Below are 14,875 nucleotides of genomic sequence, written 5' to 3' on the forward strand. Positions count from 1 at the left end.
GGTCAACAGTGCCCAGAAGATCACTGGCTGCTCTCTGCCCTCCCTAGAGGACAATGCCAACTCCCGCTATCACAGCAGAGCTACTAATATTATACAGGACTCTTCACATCCTGGTCATCACCTGTTTAACCTGCTGTCCTCTGGCAGGTGGTACAGGTCCCACAAAACACAGACAACCAGATTCAAGGACAGCTTTTTCCCCAGAGCCATCAACTCCTTGAACTCAAAACCACTGAACATAACAGTACTGAAATGGAATATTATGCAATGGCACTTTTTTGAATTTATTTGTTTATTTATTTATTTTAACAATAACTGTGCCTGGCCTTGATGTTTTATCTATTGTTTTTACCAAAGATGCTGTTCGATTTTTATTCTATTTTCTTGCACCTTGCACTTTGTGGAGAAGCACTCATCATTTCATTGTATGCACGGCATGTAATGGCATTAAAGGATTTTGATTTGATTTTGTTTTCTCTTTCATCAATGTGATCAACACCAGAAACTAAAAAAAATTAAAAAATAAATGATTCAATAAAGGCGACACGGTGAATCAGCTGGTAAAGTGTTGCCCTCACAGTTCTGAGGTCCCGGGTTTAATCCCAGACCTGCCTGTGTGTAGTTTGGATGTTCTCCCCGTGCCTGCATGGATTTCCTCCAGGCACTCCGGTTTCCTCCTCCATTCCGAAAACATGCAACATTAGTTGGGCAATCTAAATTGCCCCTAGGTGTGATTGTGAGGGTAGTTGTTTGTCTCAATGTGCCCTGCGATTGGCTGCCATCCAGTTCAGGGTGTACCCCGCCTCCTGCCCGTTGACAGCTGGCAAAGGTTCCAGCACTCCCCGTGACCCTTGTGAGGATAAGCGGTGAAGAAAATGGATGGATGGATGATTAATTAAAACAGTAGACAGAATGAACTTCACCTATTCATGTATTTTTGAAGATAACAGTTCACAGTAGTACCCAAAACCCAAGTCTACTGTGATGTGCTGACAGGTCACATAATAAATATGCTAATGTCTTGTGATGATGATTCAAATTCCCAAAATGTTATTCAAGCCATCCAAAATAACAGAAAAATTTGCAAAATCTGGTTCAGAATTGGGAAAGGAATTGCCATTTGATAGATCAACACAAACCTCAAACATTAAAATGATCACATCCAGGATTTTTTTTTTTTTGAGGGGGGGGGTCATTTTGTGGCATATAACTGTGGAACAGTACGGGTGAGGAATTATATAGTGATACTGTATTTTTGTATTGCACTACATGATGGATAATTTATAAAATGATGAAAAGTGTAGGATTTAAACATGTTTAACTTATTCTACTTCTTTTCTGATTGGCAGTACACGGTGCTTTCATATGTGTTTATATTGTAAATTTCTCAACTTTTTTTTTATAACGTATAATGTGAAAAAAAATCTGGTGTGTTTGAAATCCACTGCATTCATTTTGTAATCTCCACTCAATATTATTAACTCAAGTACTAGTCTCGAATGTGGACTTTAAAACACGGTGTACATTGGTACAAAATATTTAAGGCACAACCTCAAGGACAAGTCATTGTACTTCATAAGGTCCTTTTTTCTCAGCAGAGTCACTTTATAATGCTGTTTTTGTGTCCCTCTGACAGGTATCTTGGGATCACACGGCCCCTAACCTACCCTGCACGACAGAACGGTCAGCTGATGGCAAAGATGATCTTGGGCGTGTGGTTGGTGTCGGCATCCATCACTTTGCCTCCCTTCTGTGGCTGGGCCAAAAACGTCCACACAGCCGGCGTGTGCCTCATCAGCCAAGACTTGGGCTACACCATCTATTCCACAGCAGTAGCCTTCTACATCCCTATGCTGGTAATGCTGTTCATGTATTACAAAATATTCCGGGCAGCCCGCAAGAGTGGTGCCAAACACCGCTTCACTGACCTTTCCCGCCGTGAGCGCCTCGAAACGGTGGCTAATGAGGCGCTACGAATGCAGGGCCTAAAGCCTCCTGGTGTGGCAGAGGAGTGCGCTGCCCTGTCCCGACTACTGAACCGTGAACGGAGGAACATCTCCATTTTCAAACGAGAACAGAAAGCGGCCACGACACTGGGGGTTATTGTGGGAGTTTTCACTGTGTGTTGGCTACCATTCTTTATTCTGTCCACCGCGAGGCCCTTTATATGTGGGGTAGTGTGCAGCTGTGTGCCCATCTGGCTGGAGCGCACACTTCTCTGGTTAGGTTACGCCAACTCCCTAATGAACCCCTTCATCTATGCCTTCTTCAACCGAGACCTGCGCTCTACTTACCGTGACCTTCTTCGCTGCAGGTATCGGAACATCAACCGCCGTCTGTCGGCAGTGGGGGTGCACGAAGCCCTCAAGGTTTGAAGACGTTTCACAGATGACATTGACTCACAGGCTGAGACGTGTTGCCCTGCGCTTGTACGCGCGTAACTCGTGGATTCTTGCGTGTATGCAGGAGGCCTGTAGATTAAACACATTCTGACAGAATGTGAGTCACTGTTGGTAGCTCTCTGGTCCCACTGCAAAGGCAGATAGACAGCATCATCATTTCTGTGTGTGTGTGTGTATGTTAGAGCGAGCGACCGAGACTCAGTTATGCTATTTTTGGAAAGAAAATCATAGAGCGAACTTTTTGAAAGATTCAAGTAGACACTGCTTTTGTGGGTTCATTGTTGTGGGGCACAATTTGGATTACACAATTTTGTGGTTTTCAAAGAGAATGGAGGCTAATCAATTTCTGTAGCATATAAAAATCAATAATGAATCTAAAAACAAGGCATACTAAGTTCTTCTGTTGAACAAATCCTGTATAATTTACCATGCACATAAGTATAACCTGCACCAAGTTCTAGTATGAAAGTGGTTGTATCACTGCATTTATGAAAGAACATGATAAATGTTTGTTTAAACTGGGGTGATGAAAGAGGAAATAGATTTTACCTGTGAAAATGTTGATGGTCTGTTTGATGTGTGCATGAAAGATTTGTCACACATGCTACTTTGAGATTTCAAATAGCCAAACGTAAGTGTCCATGTTTCACACCGTCACACACTTGAATTCTGTATGTCTTGAGTTTGTTCACTGCTGTTGTTTTTTTTTCCCCCCACACCACAGTTGTCTTGCTGACCTTGATAAAAACAAAGTAAATGTTTCACTTTAAGAGATAACATAATCCAGAGACTGCTCCACTGGTACTCAACCCTGTCTCTTTTTATCTATGTTTGTGAGATCACCGGACAACGCGGCCTTTTCAAGTTCTTCCATATACAAACGTGTCACATGCCATCAGTCAACCAGTGTGTGCTGATTCTACCTCGACTTTTGAAAATCTGTACATTACCTCCAGGCTGATGTCACTCAAGATTCCTCCTTTTTGTAATCAACAGCTGTTTTTTAGTCACGTCAAGTGGATTTCCAACTGCTCTGTAATTGCCCTCTTTCAATGGTTTGACATGATTTTATGTGGCATAGTATCTATTAACTTTGTACATAAAGAAATCTCTGGTCATAATGTCACTGTGCTCCCGGCCAATTCTCACATTATTTCGATGGAGTTGGTGCAGCTCTCCCCCCCTGCCACACAGTCAAACTGCAGACACGATCTACAAAGGCGATCTCGATCATCTGTTGTTATTTCCAGATAAACCTGTCATTATTTTGAGCAAGATTACACCTTCATACAAATTGAATCACAATCTACATTAGATTGATGGATTTGTACAGACAAAAGGCACACCTAAAGGCCTGTTTGATGTGTTTGACAATATTCACCGAAAACAACTGCCCTTATTATTTTGTTGGCCTGCAACTAAATATTTTATTTTTATATTCTATGCGTGACAGCTCTCTGGTAGTTTCCTGATTAAACTATTTTGTAGTCCACGCAGTAATCGGAAGTGGTTAAGTTCTGGATGTGTTGCGGTTTCATTTGTGCAGAATTGCTTTTCATAACCTTCAGCAAGAGGGGAAAATGTCACCCTAAACATCAAATATTGCTTCCATAGCATCACTTGGGTTCAATCCTGCTGACTTGCATGTTCAGTGTGAGGTTTATGAAACTTACACACAAATAGCACTGTAGCTCAGCTTTTATTTGGACACAACTGCATTGTCAGAAACCTGAACTGCTGGAATAGGCAATTGCCTGTCAGTTCATTAACAAATACAGGTAGAGAACATTTTTTGCACAATGACTTTCGACTGCAGTGTTTTCCAACCTTTTATTCAAAGCATCTGTTTTAATGTACATTAGAAAAAAAAGAGAAAAACATCACAGCAATCCACAAGACAAAAATCTGACAAATAATATGAATACTGACATGGTGGTGATGTCATCTCATTTACTCACAAATTGACAAAGTAAAATGTTGACCTGCTGAATCGAACACAAAGCTGATATTCTTGCAAGACCATATATTGCGCTGCCTGTTATTTTGCTTATAGAGCCAAATGAACAACATTATTTTTTTTATTAATAACTGAAAATTTTCTTTCAAATTAAATCCCAGGTGACATGTCTGTAAACATTCGAAAATAGCTATTGTCATGAAAAATACACATTACATTTTTCACTTCAATGTCTATATGGAAAAAAAAATAGCAGAGAGCGTGTCATCAATACGCAAAGTTGGTGAAGTCTCACTCGACATCCCAGTAGCAGCCATATTGCCTGCAACATCATCTGAAGATATCACACTGGGACAGTTACCTTTGAAAACACATAGCGGCACCTACCATGGGAGAGGAACAACAGATTTTCGGATTTTTCCGACGCCTCTTCTGACACGGAAGCTCTTTTCGGCGAAGGTAACATCTGACAATCGAGTGAAGTGACCGGGGCAATAGCACCTTATCGTTTCGAGGCATATTTAGATTGCAGATCACTTCTAACAACAGACTCCCTGACAGTATGTATGTCAGTAAGTGGCGTACTCAGGAGGACCCATGCGCGGCAAAGCCACCTCCCAGCCTGATCCACCTAAGCGGCGGCGATGAACAACACTGACGGATGAAGAAAGCCGACGCCCCCCACCCTCCAACTATTATTTTTTCGAGTAGCTCTATACACACCTGTCATTTAGAACTCACAAAGCTCTCATCCTTTGCACCTGTGCAATCCATTTTTCACGACGAACCGGGTCTTCTGGAAACGTGTGAAGAGAGAATCCGAGTGTTCAAGCAATATCCAGCAATACAACGAGCCAGCATTTTGGCTAACACGAAGGAACAAAGAGCCACCTTCCCGCAGGTAAAACTGGTATAAACACACAAACCCGCCTGAGTGGGTGTCTGCAAATAACGTCACTTCCTGCTTCTTCTCCAATACAAATCCCTCGAGAGGATTTTCATGGCGGGAGTTGCAAAAAGCCATATACATCAAAATCCTGTTGTCTGGTGAAAAAATGGATGCCTTTTTTAAAATTTTATTAACAACATACTAAAAATCATCCTTTGGTTTCATTTGGGCTTTAAGTGAAATTGAATTATTTCGCGGCCTCGTTGGGAAGAAATTTAATCCTTTCATGCCGAAACTTGATCTGCTTTTCATTATTCAAGGTTTTTTGCCAAGACAAGTTGACAAATGGGCGGCACGGTGGGAGACTGGTTAGATCATCTGCTTCACAGTTCTGAGGGTCAGGGTTCAAATGCTGGCCCCACCTATATGGAGTTTGTATATTCTCCCTATGCCTGTGTGGGTTTTCACCGGGCATTCCGGTTTCCTCCCAAATCCCAAAACATCCAACATTAATTGGAGACTATTAATTGCCCTTAGGTGTGATTGTGAGTGTTCCTGTTGACTGTCTCCATGTGCCCTGCGATTAGCTAGCAACCAGTTCAGAGTGTATCGTCTGAAGATAGCTGGGATAGGCTACACCACTTCTTTGACCCTTGTGAGGATTAGCAACCCAAGCAATGTTTTGAATGTGTTGTTTTGGGTTTTGAATAATTGTGACTGTTTTAAATGAGGAAACAAAAACTCATCAAGTTATAATTTTCTGTATCGAAGTGAGGAGCTTTCCAAATCCAGGGAACATTTTTAAAAAAAAACCCTTTCAATTTTGATGGGCAGCACTTCAAAGACGTTCAGTAGTTTGATGACTATTTGGGGTAGACTGACAGAAATATTTGAAATTCCCTGGAGTGTAAATTAGGGACATGTCTTCTGCCAGCAAGTTGAGATTTTGCCTGGGCACATGAAATAGTAGGCTGCCTCAATCCACCGTATGCAGTTCCGCGACAATCACCAATCTCCAAGCATCCATGCCAACGGGCATTACACTTGGGGGAATGTGGTTTCCATCCTTAGCCAGCTCTCAGTGTAGTGTGTGTCACTGTGCTGAACAGCCGATGGAGAGGCAAAAAGTGCATGTGATGATGTCTATTCAACGTAAAGGAGCAGAAAAGTAGTAGATGAGTCTTGTACCCACTGGATTCTGCTCAGAGGCATTACTGACAATGTTGACATGCTGACAAGAAAATCCACACACTCACTTTTTGCCATCTTTAATTTGAGGAGGGTTAGATTTTTTTTTTGGGGGGGGGCAGCGCACTTATTACTTGACTATCTTGTGCTGAAACACTGGGCAAGATGAGAAGAAACATTTAAATACGGATTTACACTGCTGTGATAAGGAAGTATCTGCCAAGGGTAATTTGATTGAATGATATTGTGTCAGAACAACAAAAATGATAATATTTGGTAAATCATTATCTGCCACTGCGGCACCCATTTGTCAACTTGTCTTGGTTTAAAACCTTGCATAATGAAAAGCAGATCAAGTTTCGGCATCAAAGAAGGATGAAAACATTTTGCTGCTGAATAGAATATTTCAATAAAGTTAACAATAAACACACCTAATACAAGTCACCTTGCACTTAATCGGAAAGATTAATCCTATTGGTTGTAAATGTTGTAATTATAGATTCTATTCTGCTTTGAATTGTCTCTTGATGTTTGTGTACTTCCATTATTTCATGCACATTATATTGCCACCCTGACTATTTCACTTCCCAGCAGACGTAAAAAAAAGTTGATGCAGACTTTTCTCTAAGGTTGCATTGTTGTAACAGTCTTCTGTTTATTTTTTGTCTTTGTTGTTGCTCACTTCCAACCCACACAGACTGCTGCAGCAGCACATGTTCCAAGCCCACAATTTTCTTGTCAAGAAGCCTTTGCATTGGTTTCCTGCATTGTTAACCTCAACTTGTAAAATAATGTTTGGTGTGTGTGTTTGTCTGTGTGTGTAATATTGTTGAATATGAAAGATTGCGCGTATAAAAGGAAAATGCCGTATGATGTATAGAGTGTATATATATATATATATATATATATATATATATATATATATATATATAAATCATTGCTTCACTTATTTTGTCATGACATAAAATACACACTATTAGCTCTCACAAAAGGGTTCCAATTTAGTTTGCATGAACATAGAGAGGTAAACTACACTGATTGAGTTAATGCTTCCATCCTGGGATTGTAGGGAGAACGTTGATTGCTGTATAGGCTCTGGAAATAATGTGACATCCTAGCTATAGGACAGAGTGTACTCAGGAAATAAATTCAACAACATCCCCAGGCACCTCGAGTGATTCAACAACAACAACAATAAAAGAAATAAACACTGCGGAATCTGTGGATATCCATAATCACAAACATCTTTAAATCATTGTTGATTTGGTTTTATTTTTTTGTCTTCCACTCTGTACCATCCTCAGGTTGCACACAAAAACAAAAGAATTAAAAATGGGCTTATTGTGAAGGAAAACTAAACCAAGACAACTACATTAAAAATCCCTTTAATAAGTGATACATTTTTAATAAATAAAATTCAACAAAACAAAAATACGCAACACCTCTGGTGCAACCCTACAGACGGTGGCAGGATGGAGCATCTGTAAAGCATTGGCCTCACAGTTCTGAGAACCTGGGTTCAATCCTGGCCCCGCCTGTCTGGAGTTTGCATGTTCTTCCTGTGCCTGTGTGGGTTTTCCCCGGGCACTCCGGTTTCCTCCTACATCTAAAAAACATGCAACATTAATTGGACACTCTAAATTGGCCTTAGGTATGTTTGTGAGTGCGAATGTTGTCTGTCTCCATGTGCACTGCAATTGGCCGGAAACCAGTTCAAGGAGTGTACCCTACCTCCTGCCCAATGACAACTGGGATAGGTTCAGCACTCCCGCGAGCCTCATGGGGATAATTGGCTAAGAAAATGGATGGATGGATTGATGTAACTTTGGCAGCGCCTTTGTTTGCATTGGACTAGCTTGTCAGGCAGGTGCATCTATTGTATGTGATTGTAAGTAGGGGAGAATATTGCTCTTATTCTCTCAGATCATTTAGTCTTAAAATGTAAAAAATATTTTTTCGAGAACATTCAAGAATATTAAGTGTTGTAATAAAGTAGTACGGTACTATTGAGCATATGAAGAATCAGTAGGATCTTAAACACAACAAAGGAGGCACTTTGTTTTCAGTGAGGACATTGCCATCTTATAAAATCTCTGGCAAAACTGTAAAAAAAAAGGACTGAAAAAGAAAAAAGGAACATGAATAATATAAACTACTACTGTAGAAACAGATTACCTGAAAGAATTTCTGCTCATGGACCTGTTATAGTTGGAGCAGTCCTATATTGAGTATAGCTCGTCCTTGGAGCTTTTCAAAAATAATATTAAATTAATGCCGTGTCTCAATCAACAGATTTGAACATCTGTTTGAGATTTCAAAATTGCTCAGTATTATGGGGTGATTAAATACACAGAGCTTCGGGGTAATTTTTTTAATGTGATTTTTTTTCCCCCACTCAATGCAATAAGCACCCAGAACAACCAATAACAACACCGCTATCAAAATGGAACTCTGTAGATAGAACATATTCCCCTCCCAAGGCCCAACAGTCTGCTTTAATTTAATCAATAAACCACTCATAGCTTAAATACACTGTATGTATTTTAAATTTTAAATTTAAATTTTAAATTTTAAAGGCGGCGTCATGTTTGGCAACAGATAATCAATAGTACATTTGTCAACTGTATTCCGTTTATTGGCGACACACACATCCATCAAACCTCCACTGCCAATCGTGATGGTTCATTTATAGTTTGTACTACGTCCCCAGGAGCCATGGCAGCCCTCTTTGAGGCCGCTGTGGAAAGAACGCAGGGAAAACGGGATGGGAATATGTGACTGACCATAATTGCTGTGGATTTCTGTCAAGAATTTGTCAAATAAATTGCAGTTACAGATGACAAACCTAGTCGGGCGTAATATCACTGGGGGTGAACGTAACTAAACCTGACAATCTGGAGTTGGGTGTAACCCAAGTTGGAGGTAGTGGGAAAGGAAGCATATTTTTCATCTTACATTCACCCGCTATACCTCTTCTAAAGCTCAGACATGTGTATGTTATACATACACATTGCCCATCGACAAAGAGACCGAGAGAAATGTAAGAATGAGAGCGAGAGGGTGAGGAAATGAAATGGAATGCAATGCGATATATTCCCATGTGCCCACTTTCTATGTCAACAAAAGACTGTTTTGCGCGTTTTGGTACAAAACAAATTATTAATCACATAGTTGTTGATAGATAACTAATATCAAAGATATATGAAGGCCCAGTACTGTGTATGTATGACCCCACTTGCACTGATGCTGACTCTGGATCCAGTTTCAATTGATTCTGCCACAGCAACAAATGTGTTCCAGCACTGCCCGGCGTCCATGTTTCATTTATAGGTAATTCTTGACAGAACAAGAAAAATGTGAGGGATTGCTTCGGATGCTGGTGGGCTCAGAGGGAAATGGACTGAGAAAACTTAAGAAGACCTGAATGGGTGGGGGGTGGATTTTGGGGAAGGAGAAAATATTCTTGACTACATACCGGGCAAACAGGGCTGTCGTGATTATTCAAACTGACATCATACGACCCGGTTCAAGCATCAGAAAGTCACATTTGATACCATCTATTCTTTAGATACTCTAAGTGTTGTGAGTAATTGGAGAGCCTCTGATACAAGACAACTTCTTCAAGCTTAGAAGGAATGGAGAGAAAAACTGCTGTGCCATAGGAACTAGATTCAGTTAGCTGGAGGTTTGAAGAATTGTGACTGAAAACACATGGAGGAGAAATAACCAACTACTTTCTGAAAGACTGTTAGCCTGACTGACTCCAATCACATGACTTCAACTCGAGCCAGATTGGAGTATGAATTTTATGCATTTAGACTCGACATGACAAAATTTTACAAGACAACTCAACTTGAACCTGGAATAAGAAAGAGCCATGATGTAATTTTTATTACAAGAAATTATACATTTCAAAGCCATAACAATTCTCTCCTTATTTTGTCCATCTCATACCCTAAAATGCTGGCTAATGTAGATGAATTGACCAAGAGGTCACTGTTTAATTAAAAGACAATGCAACCTAAATCAATAATAACTGCAAAGATATAAAAAGTACTGGAATTCAGTACGGTACTTACAATAAGTAAAAGTACTGATTGTTGAACCGAAAAACAAATCTTCAAACAAATCAAGTAATGAAGCCACTCCCTGATCTAAGTATAAGTAAAATGTACAAACTTGGAAATTTACTCAAGTAAAAAGGTAAAAAGTAAATTACATTTTCAATGCAATAACAAAATGTATAGTGACATTTTTATATCCCTCCAATTATTTCTCTGGGGGTCAAGAATAGACAATACAAACAAAATTAAAACAGGTAGGTTTAAACGAAGTTGTGCATTTATTTGTACTATTGAAATACAGTATAGTTGTATACAGTACAACATAAATTGTTAAAAATAAAAAGCCAGATTTGTTACAAACACATTCGTTTGTTCATTGCCAGATGAGAGGGGGAGGGTTTGGGGGGGTATTGAATAACACTATTCGAAAATAAGCAAATTATGGCTTTTTCCACTTTTTGTGTTTGTTTTGGCAATAAATAATCTTATTGGAAGAATTATATATTAATGCTCAAATATGTCATTATTCACTTCCAGCAAAACTGACTTCAACAAGAGTGCTTTCTAAAAATCTAATGTGATGCAAGCACTTTTGAACTTTTGAAAAAGAGCTCCAAAATATTCTTCCCTATGTACGAAAGCTTATTCTTGGTTCAGAATTCCTTTGTTGTGACGGTATGTTTAGTGTGCAATTATATGCAAGTACACTGTGAAGGCATCCTTGTTCTTTTTTTTTTCCGACTGTACCAGGAACAAACGGAATGCGTCAACACTTTTCACCCACCCTTAGTGTTGTCATAGGCGCGTGACCAATGACTCGGTTACTAGTAGGTTTCAGTTTTTCGGTATTTTGCTTTTAAGTTTCTGAGGTGACAGAAAATCTCCGGAATCGTAAAACATGAGTATAACGCATTCGTTCTTAACTTGTGATGAAAATGGTTTAAATACTGTAATCTGTTTAATTGTTAGCCCACAAACACAACATCAATCAGAATACAATGTTTAGACTAGTGGGTGCACATACAATTTATTCTTGAAAAAAAAAAAAACTAATTCTTCCAGGCACCTCCCCTTCTTGGCTGTCCATAAGCCGAGTGCATGAATAGGTGATATTGTTGGTAGACTTCTTTTAAGGAACGAACATTCTTATCTTTGAATAACATGAAACTAACAGGACTAAAACTAGGATCCCAAAAGGCATTTAAGCAAGATACAATGCTTCAGAGAGAATGTCCTTTGCACAGATGAGACAAAATTAAATCCTTTAAGCAAATCATATTAGCTTATTGTTTATAAATGCAAAAAAAAAAAAAAAAACATGCCAAGAAAATGACACTGTCCTCCACTCTATTACACAGTGAAGAAAATAAGTATTTGAACACCCTGCCATATTGCAAGTTCTCCCACTTAGAAATAATGGAGGGGTTTGAAAATTTCATCGTAGATAGATGTCCACTCTGAGAGAAATAATCTAAAAAGAAAAATCCAGAAATCACAATATATGATTTTTTATTGATTTATTTGTGTCATATAGCTGCAAATAAGTATTTGAACATCTGTCTATAAGCGAGAATTCTGACCCTCAAAGACCTGTTAGTCTGCCTTTAAAAGTCCACCTCCACTCCGTGTGTTATCCTGAATAAGATGCACCTGTGTGAGGTCATTAGCTGCATAAAGACACCTGCCCACCCCTACAATCAGTAAGACTCAAACTTGTAACATGGCCAAGACTAAAGAGCTATCCAAAGACACCACAGACAAAATTGTACTCCACACGGCTGGAAAGGGCTATGGAGAAATTGCCAAGCAGCTTGGTGAAAAAAGGTCCACTGTTGTAGCAATCATTAGAACATGGAAGAAGCTAAACATGATGGTCAATCTCAGTCGGAGTGGAGCCCCATGCAAGCTATCATCTCGTGGGGTCTCAATGATCCTTAGAAAGGTGAGGAATCAGCCCAAGACTACACGACAGGACTTGGTCAATGACGTGAAAATAGCTGGGAACATCGTTTCCAAGGTGACTGTTTGTAATACACCAAGACGTCATGGTTTGAAATCATGCATGGCAAGAAAGGTTCCCTGCTTAAACCAGCACAAGGTCAAGGCCCGTCTTAAGTTTTCCAATGACCATTTGGATGATACAGAGGAGTCATAGGAGAAAGTTTTGTGGTCAGATGAGACCAAAATGGAACTTTTTGGTCATAATTCTACTAACTCTGCTTGGAGGAAGACGAAGGATGAGTTCCATTCCAAGAACACCATCCCTACTGTGAAGCATAGGGGTTGTACCATCATGCTTTGTGGGTGTTTTTCTGCACATGGGACAGGATGACTGCACTGTATTAAGGAGAGGATGACCGCACTTATGTATTGTGAGATTTTGGGCAACAATCTCTTTCCCTCAGTCAGAGCATTGAAGATGGGTTATGGCTGGGTCTTTCAACATGACAATGGCCTGAGGCACACAGCCAGGAAAACCAAGGAGTGGCTCCATAAGAACCATATCAAGGTTCTGGCGTGGCTTAGCCAGTCTGCAGACCTAAACCCAAAATAAATATTTGGAGGGAGCTGAAACTTCATGTTTCTCAGCGACAGCCCAGGAACCTGTCTGATCTAGAGAGGATCTGTGTGGAGCAGTTGGCTAAAATACCTCCTGGAGTTTGACCTCTGTAATTGCCAAAAAAGGCTACTGTACCAAATATTAACATTGGTTTTCTCAGATGTTCAACTACCTATTTGCAGCTGTATCACACAAATAAATCGTTAAAAAGATCATAATACATTGGGATTTCTGGATTTTTTTTTTTAGATTATATCTCTCACAGTGGACATGCACCGACGATGAAAATTTCAGACCCCTCCATGATTTATAAGTGGGAGAACTTGGAATATAGCAGGGTATTCAAATACCTATTTTCCTCACTCTCTCTCTATTTTTTTTTTTTTTTTTGGGAGGGGGGGGACTTTGTGACAGTGTTTCTTGAATCTGTGTTGAGTACACTATTTCCCCCACTGCAGTGTGGCTCATTCTTTGGTATTGTTGGTGCAGTATATCCCAGTTCTGAAAAGTCAATCTTTTTAATGTGTTTTTACAGAATACTTACTGTAATGCTTTCACATGTGTGAAAAGGGCAGCCACTGTTGCCGGTGCCCTTTTCAGCTGTTGAATGGAGTGATCAATAAAACACAAAGACATTGAGTACACTCATGCAGGACATCGCATCCCACGCCACCATGCCCCGTCGCGGGAAGCAAATGCCTGCATCACAATCACTACGTTTTGTGCAGTATTTTCCATTCATTTTCTTCTTGTGATATTCTTTTGGTTTGTATGTTCAAATACATCAAAAGTCTGTTTAAATACAGTTGTGCTGAAAAATATTGACACCCCTGAGTATTTTTGAGCATGACTGCATTGTCTATGATTGTGACTGTGGCTGTTTGTCTCTATGTGCCCTGCAATTGGCTGGAGACCAGTTTAGGGTGTACCCTGTCTGCTGCCCGTTGACAGCGAGGCTCCAGCACTTCCGCGACCCTCGTGAGGATAAGCGGCTAAGAAAATTGATGGATCAATGGATGGATGTATTGTCTATTATGTACATTTGTCAAAAAAAAAAAATCCTCTCACACTATTGGCATTTAGCCAATAGAAATCCATCCATTCATTTTCTACACCCCTTATCCTCAAAAGGGTCACCGGAGTGCTGGAGCTGATTCCATCTGTCAACGGGCAGGAGGGTGTAGACCCTGAACTGGTTGCCAGCCAATCGCATGGCACATGGAGACAGACAACAGAGGCACTCACAATCACATCTTGGGGCAATTTAGTGTCCAAATGTTTCATGTTCTGGGTATGTGGGAGGAAATCGGAAACCCACGCGTACACGGGGAGACCATGCAAACTCCACACATGTGCGGCTGGAATTTGAACCTCGGTCCTTAGAACTGTGAGGCCAAGGTTCTCCACCGTGCCACCCCCATAGAATAGATTTGTTTTCCTTTAATTGACCTAGAATATCAAATGTTGAGTCACTACGAGGGTGCCAATATAGCTGAGCATGTCTGTATGTTTAATTGTGTTTAAAGTGTCCAGGAAGAACAAAACTACAAAAAAAAACAAAGTTTCAGCATTTCCTTTCCTATATTCTTACTTGTATTACTCCAGTCAGCGACCTTTTGAAAAAACTCATTTTTATTTTAATATGTTCATACTTTGCCTCATGAGGTCATTTATTTGAACATATATATGACGAAGATTTCTTGAAAAATTACCTTTGCCATATCGAGTTTGCCATCTACCAATTTCAACACAGAAACACATAAATAAAACCAGAAAAGGTGGTGGTGTGTTTTAGTCAGTGCCTTGAATCCCCTC

General features: G+C 40.0%; 1 protein-coding gene across 2 annotated transcripts in view; it reads left to right on the forward strand.

Moving 5' to 3' along the window:
* The window catches only part of htr7c (5-hydroxytryptamine (serotonin) receptor 7c), a 70,716-nt gene extending 66,855 nt beyond the window's left edge, over positions 1-3,861 (forward strand). For both annotated transcript variants that reach the window (XM_061818302.1, XM_061818301.1), the window contains one exon: positions 1,637-3,861. In XM_061818302.1, the coding sequence (XP_061674286.1) occupies positions 1,637-2,375 (739 nt within the window). In that variant the 3' untranslated portion in view covers positions 2,376-3,861. The remainder of the gene's footprint in view (positions 1-1,636) is intronic.
* Positions 3,862-14,875: the final 11,014 nt, after the last annotated feature.

This window comes from Syngnathoides biaculeatus, chromosome 4 (assembly GCF_019802595.1).
Source record: "Syngnathoides biaculeatus isolate LvHL_M chromosome 4, ASM1980259v1, whole genome shotgun sequence".
Lineage (NCBI taxonomy): Eukaryota > Metazoa > Chordata > Actinopteri > Syngnathiformes > Syngnathidae > Syngnathoides > Syngnathoides biaculeatus.